Source organism: Mesoplodon mirus, assembly GCF_964341445.2.
Source record: "Mesoplodon mirus genome assembly, chromosome: 12".
In the NCBI taxonomy this organism is placed as follows: domain Eukaryota; kingdom Metazoa; phylum Chordata; class Mammalia; order Artiodactyla; family Ziphiidae; genus Mesoplodon; species Mesoplodon mirus.
The window spans coordinates 76534692-76562520 of NC_138988.1; the positions used below are offsets into that span (position 1 = coordinate 76534692).

Consider the following 27829-nt stretch of genomic DNA (forward strand, 5'->3'; position numbering starts at 1 on the left):
TTATAATATATGACAAATTTAAGGTATTAATCAGAAGTAAAAATAATTGTCACCATTACAAAAAGCTTCTAGAGACATATATAAAAAGCTTTGACACATTCTTGCTGTCACACGGAGAATGCATACAATTAACAATAACAATGAAAACAAAGAATGGTAAGAAAGCATTCTCTTTAACTGAAACATAAGAAAAAAGGAGATGCTATAATTTAGAAGAAATCATGACTTCTATCAACAGATAATAGTAAAATCTACTCTTAGGAAAAAACACATATTATTTTATGTACGTATGTATGTGTAATGTTACACATATATATTCTGCTTTAGTATGTTAAAGCAGATGTGAGTCCAAAAAAAACCCAAACAGGGCTTCCCTGGTGGCTCAGTGGTTGAGAATCCGCCTGCCAATGCAGGGGACACGGATTTGAGCCCTGGTCCGGGAAGATCCCACATACCGTGGAGCAACTAAGCCCGTGCGCCACAACTACTGAGCCTGCACTCTAGAGCCCGAGAGCCACAACTACTGAAGCCCGTGCACCTAGAGCCCGTGCTCCGCAAAAAGAGAAGCCACTGCAATGAGAAGCCCGCGCACCACAACAAAGAGTAGCCCCCCCTCACTGCAACTAGAGAAAGCCCGTGTGCAGCAACTGAGACCCAATGCAGCCAAAAATAAATAAATTAAAAAAATAACAAAAAAACAAACAAATGGTAAATTCTACTGTTCTTTAGTCATAAATCAAACCTAACTTTCTGAAAATCAAACCAATTCCTTATAAACAGAGAAGGACTTGGAGAAAGTTATACTGACATGAATAAAGATTTTTTTTAAAAGGGCCACAAGATGAGCATTTAATTAAAACACACAGACACACACAGACACACACACATGGACACACACACTTTCTTTAGGCTGTTGAAATATAAAGTCTTTAATTCTCCATTAAAAAAAAACCAAAACAAACCTTGATTATAAGCTTTAAAACCATTTGAAGATGTGGAAGACTGTCTGCCTTTCAGCCTACTTCAAAGCCAGTAAAGAAATCATTTCTTCTTCTTCCAACTCAAAGTATGTTTAGGAGCAGAACATCTGATAGAAGTGGTATTGCCAATCTAACCAATTTTAAAATATAAAGTGCTTCTAGCAATATTTGGATACATATAATTTGACAAAAAAAGTTTTATAACCTAAGCTTTAAAAAATAGAAAATATAAGCCCCAACAAAAAAAGCATAATTTGTAATTGAAAGAAAATAATATTTTGTAGAAAAAAAGTTGTCCTTCCAAAAAGAGACAAAAATGACTAACTTTTATTTCCCAAGAGAATTATGCCACTTTTATACAACAAAATTACAGTCACCACAAATTGCTTTCAACAATTCCACTGCTGCTTCATTTGACCACTTGAAAATCAAAATTCTTTCAGATTATAAATATAACTTTTTATAACTCTGTTATTACGTACTGTGAATGGGGAAAGGGGGCCAATCTTGTGGCTGTAGCGTCGAACGGCCTCTCTGATGTGGCAGGGCTGGATGGCATCGCTGTGAGCCTCACCACCACAGGCCGCAGTGCTCTGCGACAGAAAAACACATAAATTGTTACTAAATCAAAAACACACAACAGAACTACAGTGTATAAAATATGAAAATAAACTTTCATAAAATGGACGGTTTTTTCCCTTAGGATGCACATCATTGCTGCCATATACTACATCTAAAAAAAAATTCCATTAACAAATCAAAGATGACTTTTACATGACCCCTTCCTAGCAGACCAACCAAATGCAATTTTTATGCCCCCAATATTTCACCTAGGCCTACCTGTCAAGGTACAGAAGAATACAGCCACTTGCGTGCAGATGAAAAGTGTCATAGGGGCTTGCTGAAAGGACCACAGGAAACTATTTTTTTAAAAAACATTTAAACATTTATTATTATAAATGTTTCTTGGGAGCCTGTTGGACATATTTCTGAAATAACTTGAGGGTCATCAATTTTAAAATAAAAAATGTAAAATTGCTATATATTTATTTATAATACTGTGGACTGTCATAAAAGATCATTTCAACTTGGTTCCTAGTTTTCTAGGTATCCTCCATGCAAAAACAAAATAAAACAAAAACTTTCTATTTTAATTTGCCTCATCTGTAAAAGGCAGGTTTGAAAGTACAAAGAAACACAAGAAACAGAAAGGTTATTTGCAATAAGACTATGGATATCAACTCAAGAAATGTATGCAACATGATTTAAAAAAAATAAAATAGGGGCATTATAGTCTCATGATTCAGTTGTAGACTCTGGCTTCCCAAATACCTGGGTCCAGATCCCAGCCATATCAGTTACCAGTTCTGTCAAGTTATGTAATATCTCTGCACTTTAGTTTTCTCATCTGTAAACTGGATAATAATTATAATTGCTCTATAGGGTTGCTGGGAAAATTAAATGAGTTGATATGTGTAAACCACTTAGAACAGTGCCTGACACATGTTAGTTATTAACAGCATTAGGCTATTATTTACATTAAAAATGGAACCTCCATGTTCTTGAAATGATAAGCTAATTTACTTACAAGTGCAGTGGATACCAGATGCCAGGTCATCAACATTAAAGAATCAAGAGAAAGAAATAGCAGCCTGTGTGTTACTATAACTCTGGTCTAGAGGTACCACTCTCAGAATTCCTTATAGGAGTATATCTAGTACAACCTCTATGGATAGCAATTTGGCAAATCTTATCAAAATGAAAAAACACAACACTTTTTGACCCAATAATTTCACCTCTAAGAATTTATCCTAAAGACACATTACACGGTACAAGATAATAGATAGATAGATAGATAGGTAGATATTCACCGCTGTGCTATCTGAATTCATGAAGCAAATGTTCATCAACGAGAGAACAATGAAATCAATTATGATACATTCATTCAATGCAACAGAAACCACAGCAACACCAAAAAGAATGAAGCAGTTCCATACATATTCCTATGGAGCTATCTCTAAGATACATTGTTTGAAGAAATACTAAGTGACCAACTGGATAACTATGTTAGCCAGCTGTTTTTTTAAAAAAAGCTGAACATTATATGCTCATTTAAGCTTAGAATATTTCCACAAAGGTACCCCAAAAATCAGTAACAGTGCTTATCTCTTGTAGTATAGGTGGGTGTCTGGAGGACATGGGTTAGAGGAAATATTTTTCACTGTATATGCTTCTGTACCTTTTAAATATACTTTTTGTGCTTCTTCTATTATAAACTAGTAAAATAATTGTAAAAATTCCTATGAAGAGCATCAGCTAATTATCCAAGCTGAACCTGAAATAAGACTTAAAATATAAAACAAAACAGATCTTGATTATTTTTATTATTTTAACAAGATTTGAAATAAGCCAGATAGGAATTTACTCTAGGCTATCTTTCTCAATTTCATTCCAACAATACCCTAAATAACACATCAGCTATGCCCACAATAACAAGGATTAAGTTATCTTAACCCCTCACTTTGGCACTCATATAGAAGTGCACACACAGAGTTTTTTCATTTTCTTTCTTTCTTTTTTTAAATTGTGCTTTCTTGATTCTCATTCCAAATACTTTGTTTCAGTTGGAATATATTAGAATAAATGCAATTATCAGGTACCCAGTAAGGCTAAAGACTCTTCTGTTAAGTCCACTTGGCTCCAAGATGTGAATATGACTAATACAGACTCATTATCTGCTAGGGATAACAAATACTTGTGAAGTAAGTTGAGGCATTCTACTCAATTGTGGAAATGAATGCAAATAATTAGCTGGATTTGGAATCTAAAGTTAAGTTTTCCAGTGGAAACTCAAGTGGAAACACAAAAGGGGGACATCAAGAGGGTCAATATCCTGCAGACTAAGTGGGTGGGGAGTCCTTCCAGTGCATTCCTCTGTGGAAGCTCCTTTCTCCTTGAAAATTGGATTTATTTTTCATTTCTTTTCTCCATGGCCAATGGAGAGTCTACTCTTTCTCTACTTTCCCCAATAAATTTGGTTCTGGTATAGAACATTTTGGTCAAAATCTCTCAGAACCTCTGGCATGGCGATCCAATGGGACTTGAGAACACTGAAGTAGGAAGCATAAGTTAGAAACTACTTGTGGTTGCTATTTGTAAAATGTGGTAACATGTAAGCCAGGCCTGTTTGAATCATGTTATCGCTGCTAAAAAGAAGCTAACCTCATAAAAATAAAAATATTCATTTTTGTGAAAAATGTCATTAAAATTTCTATCTTGCCAGTTTCAGGTTTACCTGCTATAATTAAGCAAATGTAAACATCAGCATAAGTTACTATGTGCACTTCTACACTTTCCTGATTTGCCCATTGAGTTCTTTGGAAGGAAACCTTTAAATCTAAAATGTTGTATTTGCAGTATTGTTTCAACTGCAATAAGTATCTTCTCATTTCTGTAAATATCTAGTCCCTCACCAAGGCACTCGAAATCTGTTTAAATTCAAAATTCATATTAAGTTTAGAATTTTTACTTCAGCAGTGACTTCATAAATCTTGTAATAGTCTTCAAAATTGTTACAGGATTAGCATTAAATTTGTGTATTTGCTACCTAATATAAAATATTATATGTTATAAATACATATAAAGAATATTACATTTATGTACCAATTCAGCTTTCTCATTCTGCTTGTGCCCACCTTATAGAATATTCTTTAAGTTTTCAAAAATGAAACCCACATGTTTGATAAAATACTGAGTGCTGTTGTCTATGGCGTGTTTGTCAAAATCTCTGTGGGGACTAAACTCTTTATTTCCTAAAGTAAAGTACAAGGTGCTTCATAAAGTTCTTCATATGTCAGGTACTCTTCCTCTTGGCTGCATTCATACTCCATTCTTGTATTCTTCCATTTCATTTTTATTTATGTCTTTTTATTCAGAAACTGCTGCTGGGTATTGGAAGCTGAAGTATCATATAGAGTCCTCCATGCTTCCCACATTTGAGTATTGTCCCTCTGCTTGTACTTGCTGGCTTGTATTGAATAAAATTCCCCAACAGCTTGAACTCTCAACTGTGGTACAAGAAGTTACATTGAAACTTTGGTTGCCCCAGGATCTCTTACAAAAGTCTGTACCTCTCCTGACTCTTTTCTTCTGAACTTAAGAGCTGTTGGGAAGAAACAGCTTTTAAAGAAATTTTATCCTTTCTCAGCCTTCCCCTTGCCGGGTAATCTAATATTTAAGAAGGACCTGGAATCTCAGATAATTGCCTCTTATTCTTTTCACATCCATAATGGTGGACTAGACCTTTTGTTAAACTTGAAATATTAGATTTTACAGAGGAGTAATACGTATCTCAGGTTAGAGCAAGTGAAAGGTTAGTAGCACTATTACTGACTTCTGTCACTCACTGACCACATGGGTTGATGTGACCTGAGTGGGCAGGTAAGTGTCTTCCTTCTCCTCACTCTTGTACACAGAGCTCTCTCAGTGCTTTGTGTCTAAAGAGGATTTCTTTTCAGATGAAGTTGGGCCATTCTTTGGCTAAAGGCTGTAGTATAATACAGTTAATTTTCTCATTTCAAAACTTAATTGAGATGTTAAATTTGTCATTCTATATAACTAGGAAGAGATTTTTTTTAACTAAGTAAATTAAAACTAAAAAACGTATTGAAGAGAAGAAAGAATCACCAAATTCAAGGATTCATAATTATAAAATTTAGAAAAAACACACAATATTATCTATTCTAAACTTCCCCAACTCCTTCCCTATGTTATAGATGATAAGGGACACTCCCAAGATTAAAATGATAGTATTAAGATATGGTTATATATCAAATCCCTTGGCTTCTAGTACACATAGCTAGTATATAATAGAGGCTTTATTATTTTACGTAGAATGAACTGTACCATGTTACCAACATAGCTGAGGTTTCCAGTGAGTAAAAATCAAAATATAGCAAGAGCTTGAACGTAGAAAGATGTGGATGAGTAAACAGAGAAAAAATTAATTATTTTATGTATGCATAATAACCAGGTTAATTACAACTTCCTACATACTTTGTAAAGCAAATCCACTGAAGAGGTCTTTTAGGTAACATTTTATTAGCCTAGTTTTATTTATTGAATGAGTTGGGGAGCACTACAGCTGAAAATCTTTAGAACTACTTTCTAATACAGAAGTTCCTTATAGTTCAGAGTTTCCCTTTTAAAATAATCAGTTAGCTCTGCCATTTTGAAGACAACAGGAGGAGTTCAGATGTGAGGATGACATTTACATCTGCTTACTATCAGTTATAAAATTATATCTAGGCAGAGCTCCACTGCTAGTAATGGCAAATGGTTCCTCTTGTGCCAACGAACTTGTAGATAAAAGTATAAAGTTTGGACAAATTATAAAAAACAAGTACCTGAAAGCAAAAGAGACTGATCTAACACAGGCAGAAACTGAAAGGCGGCGTACCTATATTTCGAAGAAGGGAATGGCTGTGGGTTGAGTTTTCTGTTTTTACTGTTTTAGCCCAAGGGTAGGCTCCACTCAGTATAGGGAGGACATGACCTTAGAGGCATGAAGAACTATTGGCCAGAGTTCAGGGCAACCACAGTATGTGTAAAGTGAAAAAGAAAATCCCCAAAAGGACAGAATCAAAGAAGGGAAGTACCAAATTCAGTGTATACATTTTACCCAGTCTTTGACTAACTTCTTAACTATTCCTTTGTGGTACCAAATCCAAAAAACCCAGGTAATCAAGTGAAGTGAAGTGAAGAGAGAATCTAGCTGCTGAAGAGGAATTTGAGTTTGGACTTTAGAGTTCAATCTAGAAAAGTAAACTGCCTGCTTAACACACATATGCACACACCACCACCACTAACAACTCTCTTCACAGGAATATAACAGAATCTGAAATCTCTATATTACTCACAATATCCAGGATATAACTTAAAATTACTAGACATGCAACAATGCAAGAAACTGTGACTTATACTCAATGGAGACTAAAATAATCCAGGTATTTATCATACAAGGACTTTAAAGCAGCTATTATGAAATAAAATAAACTTGTAATAAATGACAAAAAATAAAAGAAAAATGTAAACTACAAAAAGAAATCAAAAGGAAATTATACAACTATAAAATAAAATATCAGAGCTAAGACATTACTGGATGAGTGGTAAGACTGAAGCTGACAGTAGATAGAGTTTGGAACATAAAGGAAGATCAATAGAAGTTATCCAATCTGAAGAACAGAGAGAAAAGATTGAAAGAGAAATTAAACAGAGCTTCAGGGATATGTGGAACAATATCCGAGTAACTAACGAATATGTACTTGGAGTCTCAGAAGGGGAGAAGAGGGAGCATGAGGCAGACAAAATATCTTAAGAAATAATTGCTGATAATCCCCCCAAATTTAAAAATATTTCATTTTCAAGAAGCTCAGTGAACCCTAAACAGACTAGATACAAAAGAAAACCATTTCTATGGATATCATGGCCAAACTGCTGAAAACCAAAAATAAAGATACAATTTTGAAAGCATCCAGAGAAAAATAATACATTACATACACAGAAACAAAACTACAAAATTTACTGACATGATTAAAAGAAAAAGGATGCTAGAAAACAGTGGAATGATATAATTAAAGTACTGAAAATGAAACTGCCAATCCAGAATTCTATAGCCAGAGAAAATATCTTCCAGAAATGAAGGAAAAGTAAAGATATTTTCAGAAAAATGAAAATTAAGAGAAACCATCACCAGCCAGCATGTGCTATAAGTGCTAAATAAAATTTAGTAGAACAAAAAAGGAAAATGATACCAGAAGGAAAGTCTGATCATCAAAAAGAAATAGAGGGACAGTGGAAATGGTAAATGTTAAAGTCATTTGATTATTTAAGGCAAAAATAGTGTTATGGTTTATAACATGTCAACGTAAGATGTACATCAACTATAGCAGAAAGAACAAGACTAAAGTAGATAAACCTATATAAATATAAAAGTCTTACATTTAATGTGAGTAAAACAGTACAATAACAACTCTAAGTACATTGAAAATTTAAGGATCTATATTGTAGTCCTTAGCATAACCACTAAAAAATGATGCAAAGAGATATCACTAAGAAATCAGTAGATACATTAAAATGGATTTCTAAAGGAGTGTATAATTAAACCCAAAAGAAGATAGGAAAGAAAAACAGAAAAAAAATAGAGAAAACAAGTTGCAAAATAGCTGACCTATATCCGAACCATGTCAATACACACATTAAGCATTATAGATTTAAAGACTAAAATTAAAAGATACAGAAAGAAAGGAAAAAGAAGAGCCAACAATTTTTTGTTTACAAGAGATGTACTTTAAATATTAAAGATACAGATATACTGAAAGGAAATGGAGAGAAAAACATATATCATTTAAACAGCATAAGAAGGCTGGAATAGCTATATTAATCAGATAAAACAGTTCAAGATGGATAGTATTGCCAGTGATGAAAAGAGAGATTTCATAAAGATAAGTAAATGGAGAGATATGCCATGTTCATGGATTATAAGACTTGGTATTGGGGCCTCCCTGGTGGCGCAAGTGGTTGAGAGTCCGCCTGCCGATGCAGGGGATACGGGTTCGTGCCCCGGTCTGGGAGGATCCCATATGCCGCGGAGCGGCTGGGCCCGTGAGCCATGGCCGCTGGGCCTGCGCGTCCGGAGCCTGTGCTCCGCAACGGGGGAGGCCACAACAGTGAGAGGCCCGCATACCGCAAAAAGAAAAAAAAAAAAAAAAAAAAAAAAAAAAAAAAAAAGACTTGGTATTGTGAAGACATTTATATCCTCAAATTGATGTAAGATTCCAATCCAATCCCCTTCAAAATCCCACTAGGCTTTTCCTTTTTCTTTCTCTCTTTCTATAGCTCCCTCTCTTTCTTTCCTTTTTTGGGTAGAAGCTAAATTTTAATTCTAAAATTTACATAGAAATGCAAGGATACAACATATCCATATTAAACCTGAAAAATAAAGTTTGAGGACCTATGCTACCTGACTTTGAGATCTCCTATAAGCTACAGTAATCAAGGCAGATGACAATGACAAAAGAACTGACAAGTCAGTAAAACAAAATTGAAATCCCAGAAATAAATCGACACAGATATACGGTCATTTGATTTTCAACAAAGCCACCAAAGCAATCCAATGGGAGAAAAGAGTCTTCAACAAATGGTTCTGCAATAACTAGATATATGTAAAAAAGTGAACATGGCCTCAACTCATAAAAGACACAAAACTTAATCTGACTCGGTTAATGGAACTTAACATAAAAGGTAAAGCTAAAAAGCTTCCAGAAGAAAACACAGGAGAACATCATCATGAATTGGGAGTAGCCAAAGCTTTCTTAGACAGAACACAGAAAACAATAAACAAAAGAAAAAATTGGATAAATTAGACTTCATTAGAAGTTCAAAACTTCTGCTCAACAAAATACACCATTAAGACAATGAACAGGTGAACTACAAACAGAGAGAAAATATGTGAAAAACATATATTTGACATAGGATTGTTATACAGAATATATAAAGAACTCCTACAAATTGAAACAAGAGACAACCCTACCTCAAAAATACTGTGTAAAATATTTGAAGAGACTCCTCCCTGAGGAAGATATATGAATGGCCAATCAGCACATGAAAAAATGCTCAGCATTATCAGTCACCAGGAAAATACAAACTCAAACTATAGTGAATTATTATTAAATATCCATCAGAATGGTTAAAAGTAAAAACAATGACAACACCAAATGTTGATGAGCATGTGGAGCAACTGAAATTCTCATATATTGCTAAGAAAGTATAAAATGATACAACCATTTGGGAAAAAAATTCTTGCAGTTGTTTCTTTAAAAACTGAACACGTAGCTACTCTATGACCCAGTAATTTCATCCCTAGCTATCTACCTAAGAGAAATGAAAGCATTTGTCCATAAAGACTTGTACAATAATGCTCATAACAGGTTTATGCATAATACCTCAAAAACTGGAAATAGCCTGGGTGTCCACCAAAAATGAGAATGAGTCAACAGATATATACAAGCAACTTACTCATCAATAAAGAAGAATATATTATACTGAAAAACATAAACTTCAAAAATGTCCTGAAAGAAATTTCACACAAAAGAGTATACATACTATATTCTCTTTATATGAGGTTCTAGAATGGAAAAAACTAATGTATGATGAAAAAAACAGAACAGTGTTTGCCTTTCTGAGGATGGTGACAGGATTGTCTGGAGGAGGTATGAAGGAACTTTCTGAACTGATGGTAATGTTTTTTATCTTGAGAGGGGATTAGAAAACAACAAATTTATGCATTTGTCAAAATTCATCAAATGGTATACTTAAGAATTCAGTGGTATACTGAATATAAATGTTACCTTTAAAAAAAAGGAACCATAAACAAATTATACATAATGAAGTGTTTAGGAATGAAAAGTAAGCTGATGTATGCAGCTTACTTTTCAATGTATTAAAAAAATGAACACATGGATGGACTAAAGAACAACTGGATGCATATATATAGTAAATGCAAATATAGTAAATATATAGTTAATATATTAAATATAGTAAAATGTTAATTGTAGGCTTCCCTGGTGGCACAGGGATTAAGAATCCACCTGCCAATGCATGGGACATGGGTTTGAGCCATGGTCTGGGAAGATCCCACATGCCAGGGAGCAACTAAGCCTGTGCACCACAACTACTGAGCCTGTGCTCTAGAGCCTGCGAGCCACAACTACTGAGCCCACGTGCCACAACTACTGAAGCCTGAGCGCCTACAGCACATGCTCCACAATAAGAGAAGACACCGCAATGAGAAGCCCACGCACCACAACGAAGTCCCCCACTTGCTGCAACTAGAGGAAGCCTGAGTGCAGCAGCGAAGACCCAACACAGCCAAAAATAAATAAAAAAACAAACAAAACAAAAAAACCACATTGCGATACCACTACTCTAAAAAAAAATCTTAAAAAAATGTTAATTGTAGAATCTAGATGGCAGATATATGGTATCCGCTCTACAATTCTTTTAACTATTTTGTGTTTGAAAATTTTTATATTAGAAAAAATCAATTATCTTGCTGTAAACTGGCTGCTTCTAAAAATCAGATTTATGAGAAAAATAGAACACAGTTTCCGTACTCAACAAGACCTCTCCATTCTGCAGCAAAAAAAAAAAGAAAAAGAAAAAGAAAAAATATCACTGACCTTTTTTCTTTTCCTTTGTTTGGTTTTAGCTGAGTCTTGTCCAGCACTCCCATTCCCTAGGGATCCTGATGTGGTTCTCCCTGAGAGCTGTGATCCAGATGATGGAGCGCTCGGTGTAGGAGGAGGTGTGTTCTCAGGAGAGTCTGGGTAAGACCTTAGGCAAGACCCCTGTCCAAAGAGATGTGGCTTTGAAATCAAGCAACCAGAACTTCTACTAACATTTGAGTTTGTTTAACATCTCATGAATTCAGTAATATTTGAAAGTTATAAAAACACAGTTTATTATTATCCAGTCCACAGAAATGATGCCACCATCTTACCCCAAGGGTCTAAACATATTAATTTTTAATCTGTCTGAACATTTAGATAAAAATCAGGATTCCTCAGATACAGCTTCCAAAATTTCTGCTGATTTTGTCAAATAGAGATATTTTTACTGAGACGTTTTGTCAGTGTTTCAAACTTACTCAAAAGGAAGTTCTAAACTTTCCCCCCAAACAGGATGCCTTCCAGACATTCTTTGTAACATGGTGACCAGCCTTCACCTAGTAACTCAAACTCAGTGCTTTAAGGTCACTGTAGATATATCTCTAGCTCCTCCAACACCTACTTCCTTCCTTCATTCAGAATATGCCTCATATCTATCTGCTTTCTTTGGTTATGACTGCAAGTCTGTTCTCTCTTCCATGTGGAAGCACTTCAAATACTGAAGACTGTTTATTTCACAGCCTCTTCTCTTCTATAGGTCAAACACTTCAAGTTCCTTCCACCACTTATTATGAGACATGCTTTCAGGTTCCTCCTCCCGCCCATTACTCTCCTTTAGACAGCCTTCACTTTGTCAATATCCATCCTATAGGATGGTGCCTAAACACTGAAACAAAACAAAAAACATTTTCTTTTCAGTAACATCACAATATTGGCTCCTAAGAAATGTATAGGCAAATAAAAGTTTCTAAGTCTTTTTCATGTATGGTATTGTTAATTCTACATTATCCTCATACTATCTACTGGCCTACAATTCTCTGTCATGTATTTTAAAAATTATGTTAGGCTTGGTAAAATGTTTTGCTGAAATTCAGATATTGTTTTCAATAGTATTTCTTTGATCTGCTTGCCTAGAAGCATCAAACAAGAAGAAATAAACCTAATGTGGCATGAGTTGTTCTTAGAAAAAACAAGGTAACTCCTAGAGATCATTGCTTCCAGTATATGAACCATATATTAGAAAACAAAATCTAGAAAATTAACTCAAATTAAAATTAACCTTGATAATCTGAGAAACCCAAGCTTAACTAGCTCAGTTCCTTATATAGTTAGTGTTCAAGAACGATAATTATTAAAATAGAATGCACTGTGTTAACTCCATGCCTTGAGTTTCCAGTTCTAAGCTACTGTACATAGCACCTCCATCTGGATCTTCTTAAAATACCCTTTTGAACTCATCAAACTTTAGCCAAGAAACTTTCAATTCTTCCTTAATAACTCTAAGCGTCTAAGGCCTTTATTTTCTAAGCTAACTCCCCACTACCCCTTCTCAATGAATTCTTGGCTTGAATATTTTAATCACAGTTTTTTTCCCCCCAGTACAATTACACTTCTGCTGCCTCTGAGGCCTAGAGTATTTTCCCCACTTTTACCATCTCATAAAAGTCTTATTTTTCCTTCAACACCCAACCTCCTCTCTGAAGTCTTCTTTCATGGTAATTAGGGAGTCGTTTTTAATCTCTGAAATTTCTGTCTACACCACTCATTTGGAAATTAGTACATACAATCTTGAATTGTTTGTTTGCTTGTTAATTTACTTCCTTCGTTGTCTTAAAGAATGTTCTATCTCCCTAAATACAGACCATATTAGTCTCAGAGCCCCCATTTGTACCTAATTTGGTAAAGTCCTTAAAGCAGGCCCTTGATACTGGTTGCTGATTTGCAATGTTGATGGGTAAGATTCCTTCTCTAGAGTGGCCATTCTTTTTGTGTCGTGTCAGGTAATAAAGGGCAGAAAGACTTCCAGTCTCTCCGAATGTTCATTCTGACCACCAGTCACGTTGAAGGAGGGGTGTCTGGCAAGTCAGGGAAAAGCTTGAGGCTTGTACTAACATATTTAGCCAGGATACTTCCTGATGCTCATGCTCCCACCTCCCAGAGAGCCCAGGAAATTCAGCACACATAAGCCATCTTTCTTAACGGCTGGGTAGCTGTGAATAGCAGCTGTGGTTGCTGAGCAGTTGCCCAGGGCAGCCTGGCCACCCTGGAGAACCGAGAAAGTGGGAGGGACATGAAGAGTTTTCCTAGCCACGTAAGCAATCCCTTGAATGTTAAGGGAAAACTAGGCTTGTTATGTTCACTGTAAATTTCTTCAATTAGAAATGTTACAACGAATTTGTCTGATGTTAATGAAAAGCATACTTATACACATATTCATAAAGTGAACATGTATCAAAGACAGTTTAAAGGGTGTTCTTTGACATCATAATTTGGGTTTGCAACATAAAGAAAACAAATAGTGTTTAATCAACTGGGTAAGCTTTAGGGACTTTTAAAGTATATTCACTGAATAATGTATGACCTTTTCCAAGACAAAAATGGATTTTTAATGAGCATAAACATTTAAATTCCTACTTTAGTTCTAAGCCAATCTGGTTCTACAAGGGGCATAAAAAGATGTCAAACTTTTGGCATGTAATAAGATATAGGAATATATCTTTATATATTTTATATGTATCCTAGAGAAGAGATATACCTAAATTTGGAGTTTACTGGGTTCACAGATCCCTTATATCTGCAGAATGGTTTCAGACGGTCTCTCAACACCCTGAAATTGTGTACAAAATTTGCAAATGTCTTTATGGAGAAAGGATTTACAGTTTTCTTCAGATTCTTTGAATGGCTTAGCCATTTTCAGGTTATATGTTTCACCCAACTTGATTCAAAGTTCACTTCACAATTATACATGCATATGTTAACCTAACCTCCTTGCTGCCTTCTCTATGGTTATTAGGTTGAATTATATGAAACTGATGTTTATGTTAGGAAAAAAAAGTCAAATTATTGGCAAATTCATTAAATAGATATTACATTTCTGGTTTTTAGGCACATGCTGCTTACAGAGAATATTTTTTATGCCAAAAATGATACACAGTTATTACACAAAGTCTTAAAGTTGGCAAGATGACTTTATAGTCCCCACAGGTGGGGATCCCAGCAACATAAATGCAATCAGAAAGGATGTGATTATCATATGATAGGGCCAATTGAAACACGAAGGATAAATGGAGCCATGCTTCTTTAAATCATGTTTAGAGATAAATCAATAACTGGAAAGTAAAACTATCAATAAATGCCAGGAATTATTATTACACGAATAATAATAATTCTTTCATCTTTGAAGCAAAAAGAAATAACTTTTCTCAATGTTATTCAATTACCTAAACCAGGTGTTTATCTCCCATGGAAATGAGAGGTGTGCTTTCACCGAAGGGCCAGGAAAGCTAAATAAGGCCGGGAGAAGGTGAAAAAAAATCATTGTATTAAGTGGATTGTTAGGGCCTGGTACATAGTACGTATTTGTTTGAATGCTGAATGTATTAAGATTCATTGACTGAAGGCTATATATTCCTACACAGTCTTTTTCTTAGAACTACATGTAAATACCAGACATGAGAAAAAAATCCACAGATGGGTCAAAGACAGATTTTTTTAATACTTACCTCAGCAGAGCTGTGATACTGAATGAAGGTGGCAGAAATGGCATGGCTGAAGGGGTCTCCTGCCTTGGTTACCATGTCCTGCCTCACAAGAAGAGCCAGATCCACTAACTAGAAGATCAGAGCAGTGAAACTAAAGTCACACAAATGGAAATAATCATCAGTGTCACTGAAATGGTAAAGCTAAAAGCAATATATCCCAAATGTTATTGATAATATTGTCTGCCTAAAAATCTGTATTGTGGACATGAGCATATGCTTTCACTGGCTGGTAAATGGACCTAACCATGAACATAAATGATATATTCTGACCTCTTAGTGGAGTGGTTCTCAAAGTCTGTAATCACTAGGGAAACATTTTATTTAATTTTTTAAATTAATTAATTAATTTATTTTTGGCTTAGTCAGGTCTTAGTTGCAGCCCGCGGGATCTTTCACTGTAGCGGGGGCTTCTCTCTAATTGTGGTGCATGGGCTCCAGAGTGCACAGGCTCAGAAGTTGCGGCACACAGCCTCTCTAGTTGTGGCGCTAGGGCTCTCTAGTTGTGGTGTGTGGGCTCCAGAGTGCATGGGCTCTGTAGTTGTGGCACAGGTGCTTAGTTGCCCCGTGGCATGTGGGATCTTAGTTCCCCAACCAGGGATCGAACTTGTGTCCCCTGCACTGGAAGGCAGATTCTTAACCACTGGACCACCAGGGAAAACCTGGGAAACATTTTAAAATACATATTTCTGGGTTCCAAGCTCCAAGATTCTAATTCAGTAGGTCTGCTCTGGGGTGTAGCTGAGAAATTTACATTTTAAACAAGAACCAAGGAGATGCTGATGCTTGTAGTCTAAGAACCATGCTCTGAGAAACTAGAGGGCAGTGATTCCAGACTCAGATTTTGGTAAGCACTCAGTAGCTTGTACATTTCTAGAAAGCTGTTTTTCAAAGCTCAAAAATAATCTCTAAACAAGATAGATGTGTACTTAGAATTCAGTGTTGAGGAAAAGTATGCAAGTATTCCATTTCTGGTTTGGCTAAAGTTGCAAGAAACAGTCACTTTTAGCCTAACACCCACCGGGGCTGAGGATGCAAAGAAACATAACTGAACTAAATTTTAGAAAATGATGAGATTATCATAGGAGAGAACTCATGGCTGTTCTCATTCCTGGTAGAGCAGCAGGTGGAAGAAGAATTGATGAGGGACAGGGGTAGGGAGAAAGCAGCTATGTATGGCCTGATATGACAGATTAGAATTCTTACCTGTGCCACAGTTTCGTACGCTAAATATGCTAAAATTTCCATAGCGACAACATTGGGCTTTATCTCCAAACTGCTGCAGTCCAACCAGTCTCGAAATTTGGAGGCTTTTTTGGCTAGCCATTAAAAAAAAAGTATAGAAAATTTAGCTTTGGAAGTGTTTTAATACTGCATATTACTATCACAGAATGAAAAACATTTCTACTGAAAATTGCATATGAAAAACAATGCATATAATATGCAACATTTTTGAATTTATATTCTAGCCCCAAGAAATCCCTTATACATTTGCATCTTTAGTATCTCTGCTACATAACACTGTATACTAAACCACTTAATGTTTAGCACTTCTTACAATGTGTCGGAATAAGTTATCATTGGCCATAGCTTATGTTATAACAGTAGTCAGAGAATTGCTTGCTTGATGTAACTTTAATTTATTCTTGTGGAAAGAAAATCCTGCAAGAAAGAACCTGTGATAAAAAAGGAACATATAGAAATTGTATTTTTAATACCTTGCAAAATGTGCCTATTACTTGAATAGGCTCAAAGTTGTGAATTTAGAATTAAATAGAATAAACTGATATCTGGTCTGATCTAAATCTGTGGTTACATTTTCCTGATTGCAAAGATGTCCAAATTCTTAAGCCTGACTCTCAAAACCACCCAGACTGATTCCAACCTGCCTTTATATTATTCCCTATTAAAATGTCACTGGCCTTGAGTATAATCCTCTGTGTTCACCCTGCATGGGATTCTCTATCACTGTTTCATTCGTACGAATTCTGCCCATCAAGCCAAAGGTATACATCCTCAACTCTAGTCATTTACTGAACACTTATATCATCAGAGATCCTTTTGTGCCTGCTTATAATTTCTCAAGCCACATTACAAGTTTTTTGTGGACCAACACCATGCGTCACGTCTCATGCATACCTAACGGTACCAAGCACATATAGAACCTTCTGTTAAATATCTCTAAACCACCACAGTGCTAAGCAGAATCTAACTTGACATAGGTTCCTTCATTAGATATTACTAATTTAACTAGTAACCCAGAGGGAAAAGATTGATAGTGAAGATTTTATCATATCTATAACATAATCATCTTTTTAAAAATCCAATGATTATTCTTTTGATTAATCTGGTCCCACAGGTCTATAAAACACTTAACAGTAACTCCAAGCATGATGTTTTGATCCTTATAGATAAAGTCTTCATGGATTCCACATACAGAAGAGTTTTCTGTGAAATAAACCACAGGAGACATTAAGTCCTGCTATCGAAGCACATATCCAAAGCTGTCAACTGTGGCAGAATTATGATAATCCCACTTAAAGCTATCTCCCTAAAGCAACCAATCTTCCCAATGCTCTCTGACATGCAACATTCCATCTAACTAGTAAGCTGCAATAGCTCACAAACACTTGGTTAACATCTGTGGAATACTTCTGAAGTTCAAGTCAACAGGCAGCAATTTGGCAAGATCAATAAAATGTACCCTATTCACTTCTCCCTTTGCAGACAGCAACATGGAAACAGTTATTTTGTGACTGCTCTGAACACTTAATTTTAAAAGTAAGGGAAAGAAGAGTTCTTGGTATTCTGTCAGATCTGCCTACCTAAGCAACAGAATCGTCAGCTTTCTCACTAGATCTTACGTACTGAGAATGCAGAGGTGAGGACCATGGGTCCACCATGGTATCCCAGCACCCAGAACAGTGCCTGACATTAGCACACTCACCATAAATATTTCTAGAAGGAAGAAGTGAATGAATGAATGAATAAATGAAAGATATTCCTTAAGAAAAGGGTAGGGTCCAAACTTTTCCATACATCAAAAAAGATGCATAAGACCACTTGGGTTACTACTATGCCAGCAATCTTCCAGGTGAAGGTTCTCTGAGCTAATTCCCTCCCTGTCACGTGGAGGACTGTTTCAGAGATGGACCTTTCCAGGGTGCCGCTGGTTCCAAAAAAAAGAGGCACAGATACTCTTAGTTATGATAGTTTGTTTTCACCAGAAGTAAGAGGGCATGAAACTGAATGAGTTCCTCTTCCTTCACCTCTCTTCTCAAAATATCAGGGGAAAGGGTAATCCTGGAAATTGATCAACAGTCTAAATAGAACCTTGACCAAAGGTCAAAAATTCCTGGGATTATCCTCTTTCTGACACACCTGAGTTTTCAGCCTGTGCTGGAAATAAAACTACTTTACTTAATAATTTCATATGGAAATTTAAGGTTGTCAATTCTCATACACTTTATCTTTCTCATCAGTGATCAATGGTAAAATTCAAGTTCCTCTCAATATTCCATTCTCTCACCCCTGCACACTATTTCATTATTTCTACCACATCCCTTCTCACCAGCCTTTCCATTCCTGATCCTTCCTGCAGAGCCCTCTGTAATGCTCATTCCACTCCGAAGAAAACCTTCTGCAACTTCTATCTCTTCAAAATCACTGTTCTTTGGATATATCGAAAATAACCTTTCTCAGAGGGCATGGTTCTCCCTGGAAACTTCTATAGTAGGGGTTCCTTCTTTCTTTTCTTTTATACATGTTTATTGATCGGCTACTGATTGCCAGCCTGTTCATTTCCCCATATACCCGAGGGTATATCTTCATTCTCTTTCTTTCTCCCACAGGGAAAACATAAAACAAGTAGACATCAGATTTCTAACCAACGACAGAGGCTAAAAGACAATGGAATCATGTTTTAACCAATAACTATTAGTCTACAATTTCCTACTTAACTAAACTATCATTTAGGTAGGAGGGCAAAATAAAGCCATTTTTAAGACAGAAATGAGTGCTTTAAGCACTTACAGAGGCTTGGGAAAAACAAAATTAGGCTGAGAAGGGAAGTTTAGATACAGGCATACCTCAGAGATACTGTGGGTTTGGTTCCAGACCACCACAATAAATCAAATATTGCAATAAAGCGAGTTACACATATTTTTTGGTTTTCCAGTGCATATAAAAGCTATATATACACTATACTGTAGTCTACTAAATGTAAAATAACATTATGTCTAAAAAAATAGCTTAATTAAAAATAATCCTGTTTGGAAAAAAAAAAAATCCTGTTTGAAAAATGGCACCAATAGACTTGCTTGATGCAGGGTTGCCACAAACCTTCAATTCCTAAAAAAACACACTATCTGTGAAGCACAATAAAGCAAAGAGCAATAAAACGAGGTATGCCTGTAGTTACCAACTTAAAAAATTTTAAGTCAGGGGTGTACTTTAGAAAAATTAAGGATAGCAACTAAAATAATAGCAACAGAATATATAATATACAAACTGGTTGATGAAAAATGGAATGAAGAAAACCCAATCAATCCAAAGAAAAGGAGGAAAACCCAATAAAAAAGCACAGTAAATTGAAAACACAAAATAAGACAGGATATATAAACCCAAATGTATAAGTAATTAAATACATATAAATTAAACTCATCAATTAAAATACAAAGAGACTCTCAGATTAACTAAAAAGAAAATTTAGGTATTTGTTTACAAAATCCACACATAAAACAAAAGGTTGAAAGGACTGGAAACAGGTATATCAAATTATAACTAAATTAAAGCTTTGTGAATTAATATCAGATTTTAAAAGACTTTAAGGGAAATGACTATCTGACTTACATAAGTGTAAAAACAAAACACTGGTGAGCATGATCAGTGTCCTGGTTTTACAACTGACCCTCAGCCTATAAAGTTATAGACATGTTATTTTGAAATGCACCAGTAGTCTCAACTAGTAGTCTCAACTACTAGTAGTCTCATGCACTGTAGTCTCAACTGAGCATTCCCAACGACAGTATTGTGGCATATAAAAAAACAGATTCTTCCACGAAGGTTTCATGATGAAGCACTTATGGGTACCATATAAAGAAATATTTTTAAATGCCCAAATCCCTCTTCTTTCAAGAAAAAAAACCAAGCATAAGATACTCTTTATACTACAGTTATTTTATACAGAAGTGGAATGGATTAATTTTTAATCTACTAAGTTTACTACTAAGTTATGAATCAAAAAATTGTTATGAAAAATCAGATTTTTAAACAAAAGATGTATTAGGACGCGTCAGTGACTACATGTTTTAGTGTGAAATAGCACTTCTGTTCCTTTAAATAAATTAAATTTAAAATATGATTTAAAAAAATAGTTCAATAGCACTAAATGTTACTTTATAAAATGGAGATTTATACTTATAAAAGACTTGAATGCCATTTTTAAACCTAAAATTTACAATACAAAAACCTCTCATTTGCTGAAATTGCCATGATCTGAAGTGTCATTTACTTAATGCTTCACAGATGTATGATGCCAAATTGTTAGTCAGGCTGCAAAGTATATTTAGTTAGGAAAAAAAAAATCTTCCCAAACATGTTTTCCTATATTTTACTGACATTTACATGAGGCAGTGTTTGAAATGTGTCATTTATTTGCACTTTATGATCTATAAATGAAGCTCTCATTTTCTTTTTCCAAATCAAATACATTGTTATTGTGACCACATAATAGCTTTTCGTTTAAAGACACCATTGTGTCCATGATCCCTCAGATTAGGGTCATGTGCTACTTTGTCATATTTTTAACTGGACTTTTCATCACACTTACGCTTTGACCTTCACCCTCAGAGTCTTAGTCATCACTGAACTGTTGCTGTAAGGATGTTTTGTACACAATCTAGCCCACTATTTATCAAGAGCCTTTATTCTCAGTAAGCTGTGCGCAGGGGTGGGACAGCACTCATTTTGCCATAGGTACAAGAGCGTGGGCTAATGAATTTGCTAACGTGGAATGCACACCACAGCAGGAGCTTACAGACAAAGATGGAAGAGACTGTTTAAGTTGATATGTTCTATTGTGGTAATATGAGAATGCACACGTGAAGGGAAAGTTTGGTATTTATTACCATTAGGGGCTTTTAAATGTCATGACTGTACTACTACAGTCCATTATGGGTCAAGTACAATCAGCAATTGCTAGTGTAAAAATGACTAAGGAACCAAAAAAGAAATTTAAATGGGAATATTACAAAAAATGGAATTTTTCTGACTAAAAGTAATGTGAATAATTAACATGGCTCTCTGTGTATTACCAGCACCCTTAAAAACCTCTTAATACTATTAACTGCAAAACAGCAGAGTGGGGTAAAACCTTTTATAGGCTCCCCTACAATGCAGAGGCTGTTTCCATAATAGTTATAACTATGTATATATGTATTAAACTCACCAATTTCTAAGGAACACAGATGTTGCTGTACTTTAGCGTATCTGTAACACATAATCTCAAACGTATAATGAAGCAAAGGTAAATGCTTACTTACAGAAACTTAACTGTCGACTTTCACAGAATTCTGCATATTGAGCTGAATCCATAATTCGAGTTTGTCTTTCTGCTCTCTAATAGATAAAAATAAAAGGACACACAATTTTTAAAGCAAGTAGACTTTTATGTTTTCACAGCTAAAACCCAGAACTGAAGTTCCATTTCCTTTTCTTACTCTAGGTGAATAGTTTAGTACCACCATAAATACCATGATACATAAAATTATGATAACAGTAGTTTTGAAGCTTGTTTCTTTTAGAAATAAAGTTTAAAAACCATTTTCCAGTCCTCTGTTATTTTTATTACAGTGGAAGAAAAAACTAAAGGACCTCACTTCTTAAGACTGTGCACTTCTAAATTTTCTTTAACTGTACCACACTCTTGAAGAAAAAGAAAACTGTGAGGTGTAACAAATCAAACAGAAAATTTGTTATGAACTCTTATTGCCTATCTGCCTTAAAGCTGGGATTTTTCAATGTTAAAATAGGAATCAACGAATGGAATCCATATATTTCCCCTCAGTTAGAACACAGAGCCAGAGCTAACAAATCCATATTTTAAATTGCAAAGAAAATAAAGAAAAAGGTAAACACAACACAAATCCTTTAATCTGAGTCCAGGTATGATTCACAGTTTGGTATAGTTTCATTCATGGGTTTTTGGATTCAGTATAGCAGATGTTTGCTGCTTCATTGTCCCACAAGAGGTAGGATAATTATAATTCACCCATAGTTTGGTGGGAAAGAATATGACCGCTTCCGCTTCCTTGGCAAGGGGAGCATTTTGAAATGAGACAGGCTGGTACTTCTTGGAATGAGTTTCTGGCCAGTAAAGGAAAATAAATTCCCTGAGATTTAAAATTTTTTTCTGCTTTGGAAGGACTTTCAGCAAATTTTCTTTATCACAGTTGGTGGAATACATAAGTACCACCTCTAACGTCTATGGATATTTTTATATTTTTTTAAAACTGAAATTATTCTTTTTCCTCTTGTTTGATTTGGGTGAGTAGACAATTTAATTCCAATAATCTATCAGCTGAATGAATAATGGCACACTAGCTGCAGCTCCACAGAGAAAAGATAGATGGGGGGTGGGAATTAAGGCAAAATTTACTAACTACTGTGGTTCCTTCTAAGACCACTGATTATTTTTTCCCTTCCTTCTCTCCCCTCCACCTTTTCCTTCCTAACCTCCTCCACACATATTCACAAACACATATATGTGTTGACACAAACCCAGACTTCTTGTTTATTTATTCTCTAGGTTCAACTATCCTTTTTGAACACGTACAAGTAAATATTACTCCCACACACGTGCAGGTATATGTATGTGTTGTATGTGTACATGTATCCTGTTGTGTGTGTATCTGAAACATCATGTTTCCTTAAGGGTATATTACTGGATAACTTTTTATGTACTCAGAAGTATTTTTTGATATATGAATGCATGATTTAGTTTTGTCCTTTATAATGTATCTGATACATGACTCAATAAATGTTTGCTAATGGAAAACAGGAAGTAAGGGATAATTTACGTGTTTTGAACATGACAAATCAGTTACTAATGTGTTTATTAAAACAAAAACCTCTGAGACTGATATCTTTAATGTATGTACATATTACGTATGCATGTCTGTATGTGCATCTGTCTGTGTCTGACTACAGCAGGAATCTCTTAGGTTTGAATTTCTAGCTCCTAAAAAATATCTGACGCATGGTAAATGAACAATAAAACATTTGTGGAATAAACAAATGCTACCATCTTGGTCTATGATGTAGGCAAATGGCTTTAATGCAGCCAATCCTTCATTACCCATGCATTCCTCCAGGTCTTCTCTGCTACTCTCCAGCTAGGCAGCCTCATTTACCAAACACATGCTAGACAGAAAGGAATCAGATGACTACAGAAAAAGAAAGTTCCTAAGGAGATTCTTAATACTAACTTTCCTCCAGAAATTGGACATTCAAGATTTGGCTTCTGTATACATTCTTAGATAGCTTAGATGGTTGATATATTTTATCTTATTTATTTATTTTTTCATATTTAAAGATTTATTTTTTGGAGTAGTTTTAGGTTCACAGTAAAATTAAGAAGGAGGTACAGACAGCTCCCAGATACCCCATGCTCCCCGACGCACACAGCCTCCCCATCATCAACACCTCCAGCAGAGTGGTGTGCTTGTTGCAACTGATGAACCTACACTGCCACATCATTATCACCCCGAATCCACAGGTTACATTATGGTTCACCCCTGGTGTTGTACACTCTACGAGTTTGGACAAATATATGACATGTATCCATCGTTATGGTAAGTTGATGTATTTTAAGTCCTCTAGCCTCTACGCAGTAACCTTTGATCTCGGGAGCCCCGTGAAGCTACTAGGGTATGCGTAGAAATTATTCACCAAGTGCCTAGCATACAGCAAACACACAATGTGAAGCAGTTGACTCAACAGCAAAGATTTACAGGCAGTACAAAATCACGGCTAGAGAGCAGCATAAAGTTCATCTTGTTCAATCTCTCTCTTTTAAAGATAAGGAAATTAAGATTCGGGGGGAAATGATTTGTGAAAAGTGACCAAGTTAGAACTGAAGCCCAGGACTCTCAATTCCTTGAGGAAGCCTATTTTCATTATAAAGAGCTGTCTCTAACAGATAGTAATTTTTTACTCCAATATTTTTCTTTGGGATCCTCTAAACTCTATACATTATCTTACTAAAAGGTATTATGGAGCCACTGTAATTAACATGCCCAAACTGTTCACAAGAAAATGAAATTAGTGAGGCCCTGGATCAGCAAAGAAGGCAGATCTGGGGATAGCCTAGTACAGAGTGTACAAACTGTAAGGTAACTGACAGTACACGGGGGTGCTGCAAACATGTCACAGGTGTGGAGGGATACTGTTTCCCCTCAACCTTCTGGATGCCTCACAAGGCTGAGGCCGCAGAAACCCCAGGCTGGTAAATGTTATCATTTTCTATGCGTGCCATGACATAAAAGAGGTTGGGAAGCACTCCTACTAATGTCCTCAGAATATACACTGCATGTCACTGGGCATGCATGCTATTCACAGCACGGTCAAGTGTGCTCAACAGGAAATCAGAGACACTAACTGGGACTTGATGATGATGAGGATGGTTCAGATCCGCTCCTCATGCTAATTTTTGTTTACTCCTCTCTCTTCCCCAGGACTTGTTTCAAATAACCAAAAAAAATGGGACAAATTTGGTCTCATAAAAGCATCCAAATCATTCAGCATCTGATTACATTATCTCCTGATCTTACACTATCACCTGAAATACTGGGAAAGTCAGAAGATACCTAATCTTCATGGACCATGTATTCTTCAAAGATAGTAACTATATTTTGCTTCTATAATCTCAGTGTTGGCTGAGATTTCCTAGCTTGGATTTACCTGGGCCTCGGTAAACATGTGCTGGCTGGCTGAATGACTGGGCAGCTGGATGGGTAGATTGAGGCAAAAGAAATGCACATAAATCCTTGATGGCTGATCTCAGAGCAGGAACTGTAATATTTGTAAACAAATTGTACAAATTCCAGAGAGGGTAGACAGTTTTTAAAGCCAAAGGCCCATAAAGAACAAGACACTGGCCAACAATTAACTAAGGCTGGCTCTTAGTTTCTGTGTTGTCCTAAATCCACCTCCCTTCTGCCTCTCTTCAGATCACCCTCTGTAATTCACACTAAAGTACACAGTGGCTGTCCTTTTCTATTCCTGGAACTTTAAGAAATCTCTGGAAAAAGATTCAGGAGGGAAAAAAATCAGAAGCCTAATAAAAGAGCATGACCTGAATAACAATGCCTACTCTTTGCATAGAGCAGCACAATAAACTTTAAGATAAGGTTTTTTTTCATAGCTCCATTTCAGAAGTTGAGCTTGAGCACACTCAAATGTAGAGAAGTAAAAAAAAGAAAAAAAATTAAAGTATACAGTTAATAAAGAGGCATGGGCTGGTCTTGAATGACCTGTTCTGAGGTGTATCACTGAATAACCATATCAGGTTAATCACAGCTTTTATTCTTCCTGAACATCCGCACGATGAGGATGATCTCAGACTGCCACATACATGTCAGGTCATCTCTGGCTTACTCATGCTTTTGCATCTGCAAGTCCAGTTCGTCTTCTGCTTAATCTGGAGCTTCTGCCCACTCGTTGCTTTCTTTAGGTATCAGCAGTGCTTCTGAACGCTCATAAAAATATGCTAAGAACTCAGAGGCGTCTCTGAAATTGAACCTTACTAGTACTACAACATAGCAAAGTATTACCATGTAGGGGTATACATGGATGCACTACCTTTGAAAGAATTATTCCTAAAATTTTCCAAATACCCAACAATATTTCAAAATTTAATTGAAACAGCTTCAAAAAAAAGGTAATAGAGAATAGTTATACTATAGTCATTCATCTCATTATCAAGGTTACGGGCCTTTCTGGTTATTGCAAAATAGAAGGCACAATTCCATGTCAGATAAACTTACTTTCTGGGTCTTACCTAAATGAAAACAGGGGAGCAAATATCCCTACAAATGCAGTAGGTAGTATAATTTGTTTGTTCAATACCTGAACATAACAGTCTGTCAGTATATAATTGTTAATTTAAATTTTTAGTGAAAAGTTTTTATGTCAGTGGATGTGAAATTGCTGTGTCTTTGAAAAATACTTTCAAGGACAGCAGTGACAATCACCATTTGCCCCTGCCTATATCAGTTTGAGGTATGAGGCTGGATTACTTCTGCAGCATGCAGTTTCATTTAAATTCTCTGCATGCTTTCACTGAAGCATACGTAAAGGTTATAGAAACTATGTGCTGGCGTATCTCTTGGCAGCTTCTCAAGACACATGACTTTCTTCAGCAACACAGAATCACAGAACATAACTTTTAAACCAAGATGAAAGTTTTCATCTGCTTTCACTTCCACCTTGAATTAAAAAAAAATCTTACTTTGATTACACTTAGAAGTCTTACAATTGAAATGCAAAGTCCTTTCGGCATGGAAAAGGCCAAATGTCAATGGTAATCTACCAAATACCTCATGTTAGGCAGGAACTGGTTGCTGAACTTGAAAACTTCATACAGAGTGGTTGCAGCAGCATCCAGCAATGTGACAACATGTGAACTGTGGAATGTTTATGTATGTTCATGTATGCTGTGGTCCACAGCAGAAGGATATTCACAGATCAGTAAACGCGATAGAATGCTGAAGCACCTTGGAAACCTCATACACCCCCAATTCACTGTAGATAAGGAAGATGAGGTCCAAAAAGGTTTTAGGGTTTATCTGGATCGTTGCAGAGGCAACCCGGTACGCAGGTGAGTGCTGGCTCGGCTTGCTGGGTCAGTTTGTAATGTACTAGATTCCCCTACCCAAGAGGTAGGTGAGTCTCCCTCAAAACATCTGGTAGATTCCCCTGCTTTTAATGCCCACTGGAGTGCTCATCATTTTGGGCCTGGAGTACTGCAACAGGTTTCTGCTGGTTCCTTCCAAATATTTTAACTCTCCCAACTCATCTGGGTACAATTACTTTAAGTAAAAACAAAGAGAAAAGACCTTGGCACAAAGGTTACTCTTTGTCACATCTGCCATGTTTTGCTGTCCCCTGCCCCTCCCTCATGATGGTGCTGGACACCCCCTCTTCCATCCCCATGGTAATTTAACTCCTTCCCTTTCAGCATAAGTACCATCTCCTCTAGCAACTTTTCCCTCAAGATTCCAGGTCACATTGATTCCTCTCTTCCGAATCACACATGTTCTTCTAGATAATATGATACCCCTGCACTTTTCTGGGTGTCCTACTTCTGTCTGCCCTCAGAGATTATAGCTGCGAGAACGTATTAACTGAAAAAAGCAAGTTGAGAATCAGAATGTATGTACCTTGATCCCATTTATGTTTAAACACACAAGCGTGCACGTGCGACATACATACACGTATGCAAACATCTGGAAGTATATACATTATGCTTTTAATAGTATTAATCTTGGGGGTTACATTATAGGGAACTTTTACTTTTTCAGGTACACATTGCAGTAATTAAAATTTTTTTTCTTAACTGAATTACAATCAGGAAAGAAAAGATTTTTGAAAGTAAAGAAATCTTGGGCTTCCCTGGTGGCGCAGTGGTTGAGAGTCCGCCTGCCGATGCAGGGGACACCGGTTTGTGCCCGGGTCCGCGAAGATCCCACGTGCCGCGGAGCAGCTGGGCCCGTGAGCCATGGCTGCTGAGCCTGCGCGTCCGGAGCCTGTGCTCCGCAACGGGAGAGGCCACAGCAGTGAGAGGCCCGCGTACCGAGAAAAAAAA

The 27829-nt window shown here is 36.2% G+C and overlaps 1 protein-coding gene across 9 annotated transcripts in view; it reads right to left on the minus strand.

Annotated features, from left to right (window-relative positions):
* SUPT3H (SPT3 homolog, SAGA and STAGA complex component) overlaps positions 1-27829 on the minus strand; it is a 440189-nt gene that overhangs the window by 86575 nt on the left and 325785 nt on the right. For 6 of the 9 annotated variants that reach the window (XM_082639510.1, XM_082639507.1, XM_082639505.1 and 3 more), the window contains 5 exons: positions 21507-21582; positions 16171-16283; positions 14929-15036; positions 11219-11386; positions 1285-1573 (listed from right to left, as the gene is read on the minus strand). In XM_082639510.1, the coding sequence (XP_082495636.1) occupies positions 1409-1573; positions 11219-11386; positions 14929-15036; positions 16171-16283; positions 21507-21582 (630 nt within the window). In that variant the 3' untranslated portion in view covers positions 1285-1408. Of the gene's footprint in view, positions 1-1284; positions 1574-11218; positions 11387-14928; positions 15037-16170; positions 16284-21506; positions 21583-27829 lie in introns of those variants that run through there. The other 3 variants (XM_082639513.1, XM_082639511.1, XM_082639512.1) reach the window with 1 other exon arrangement.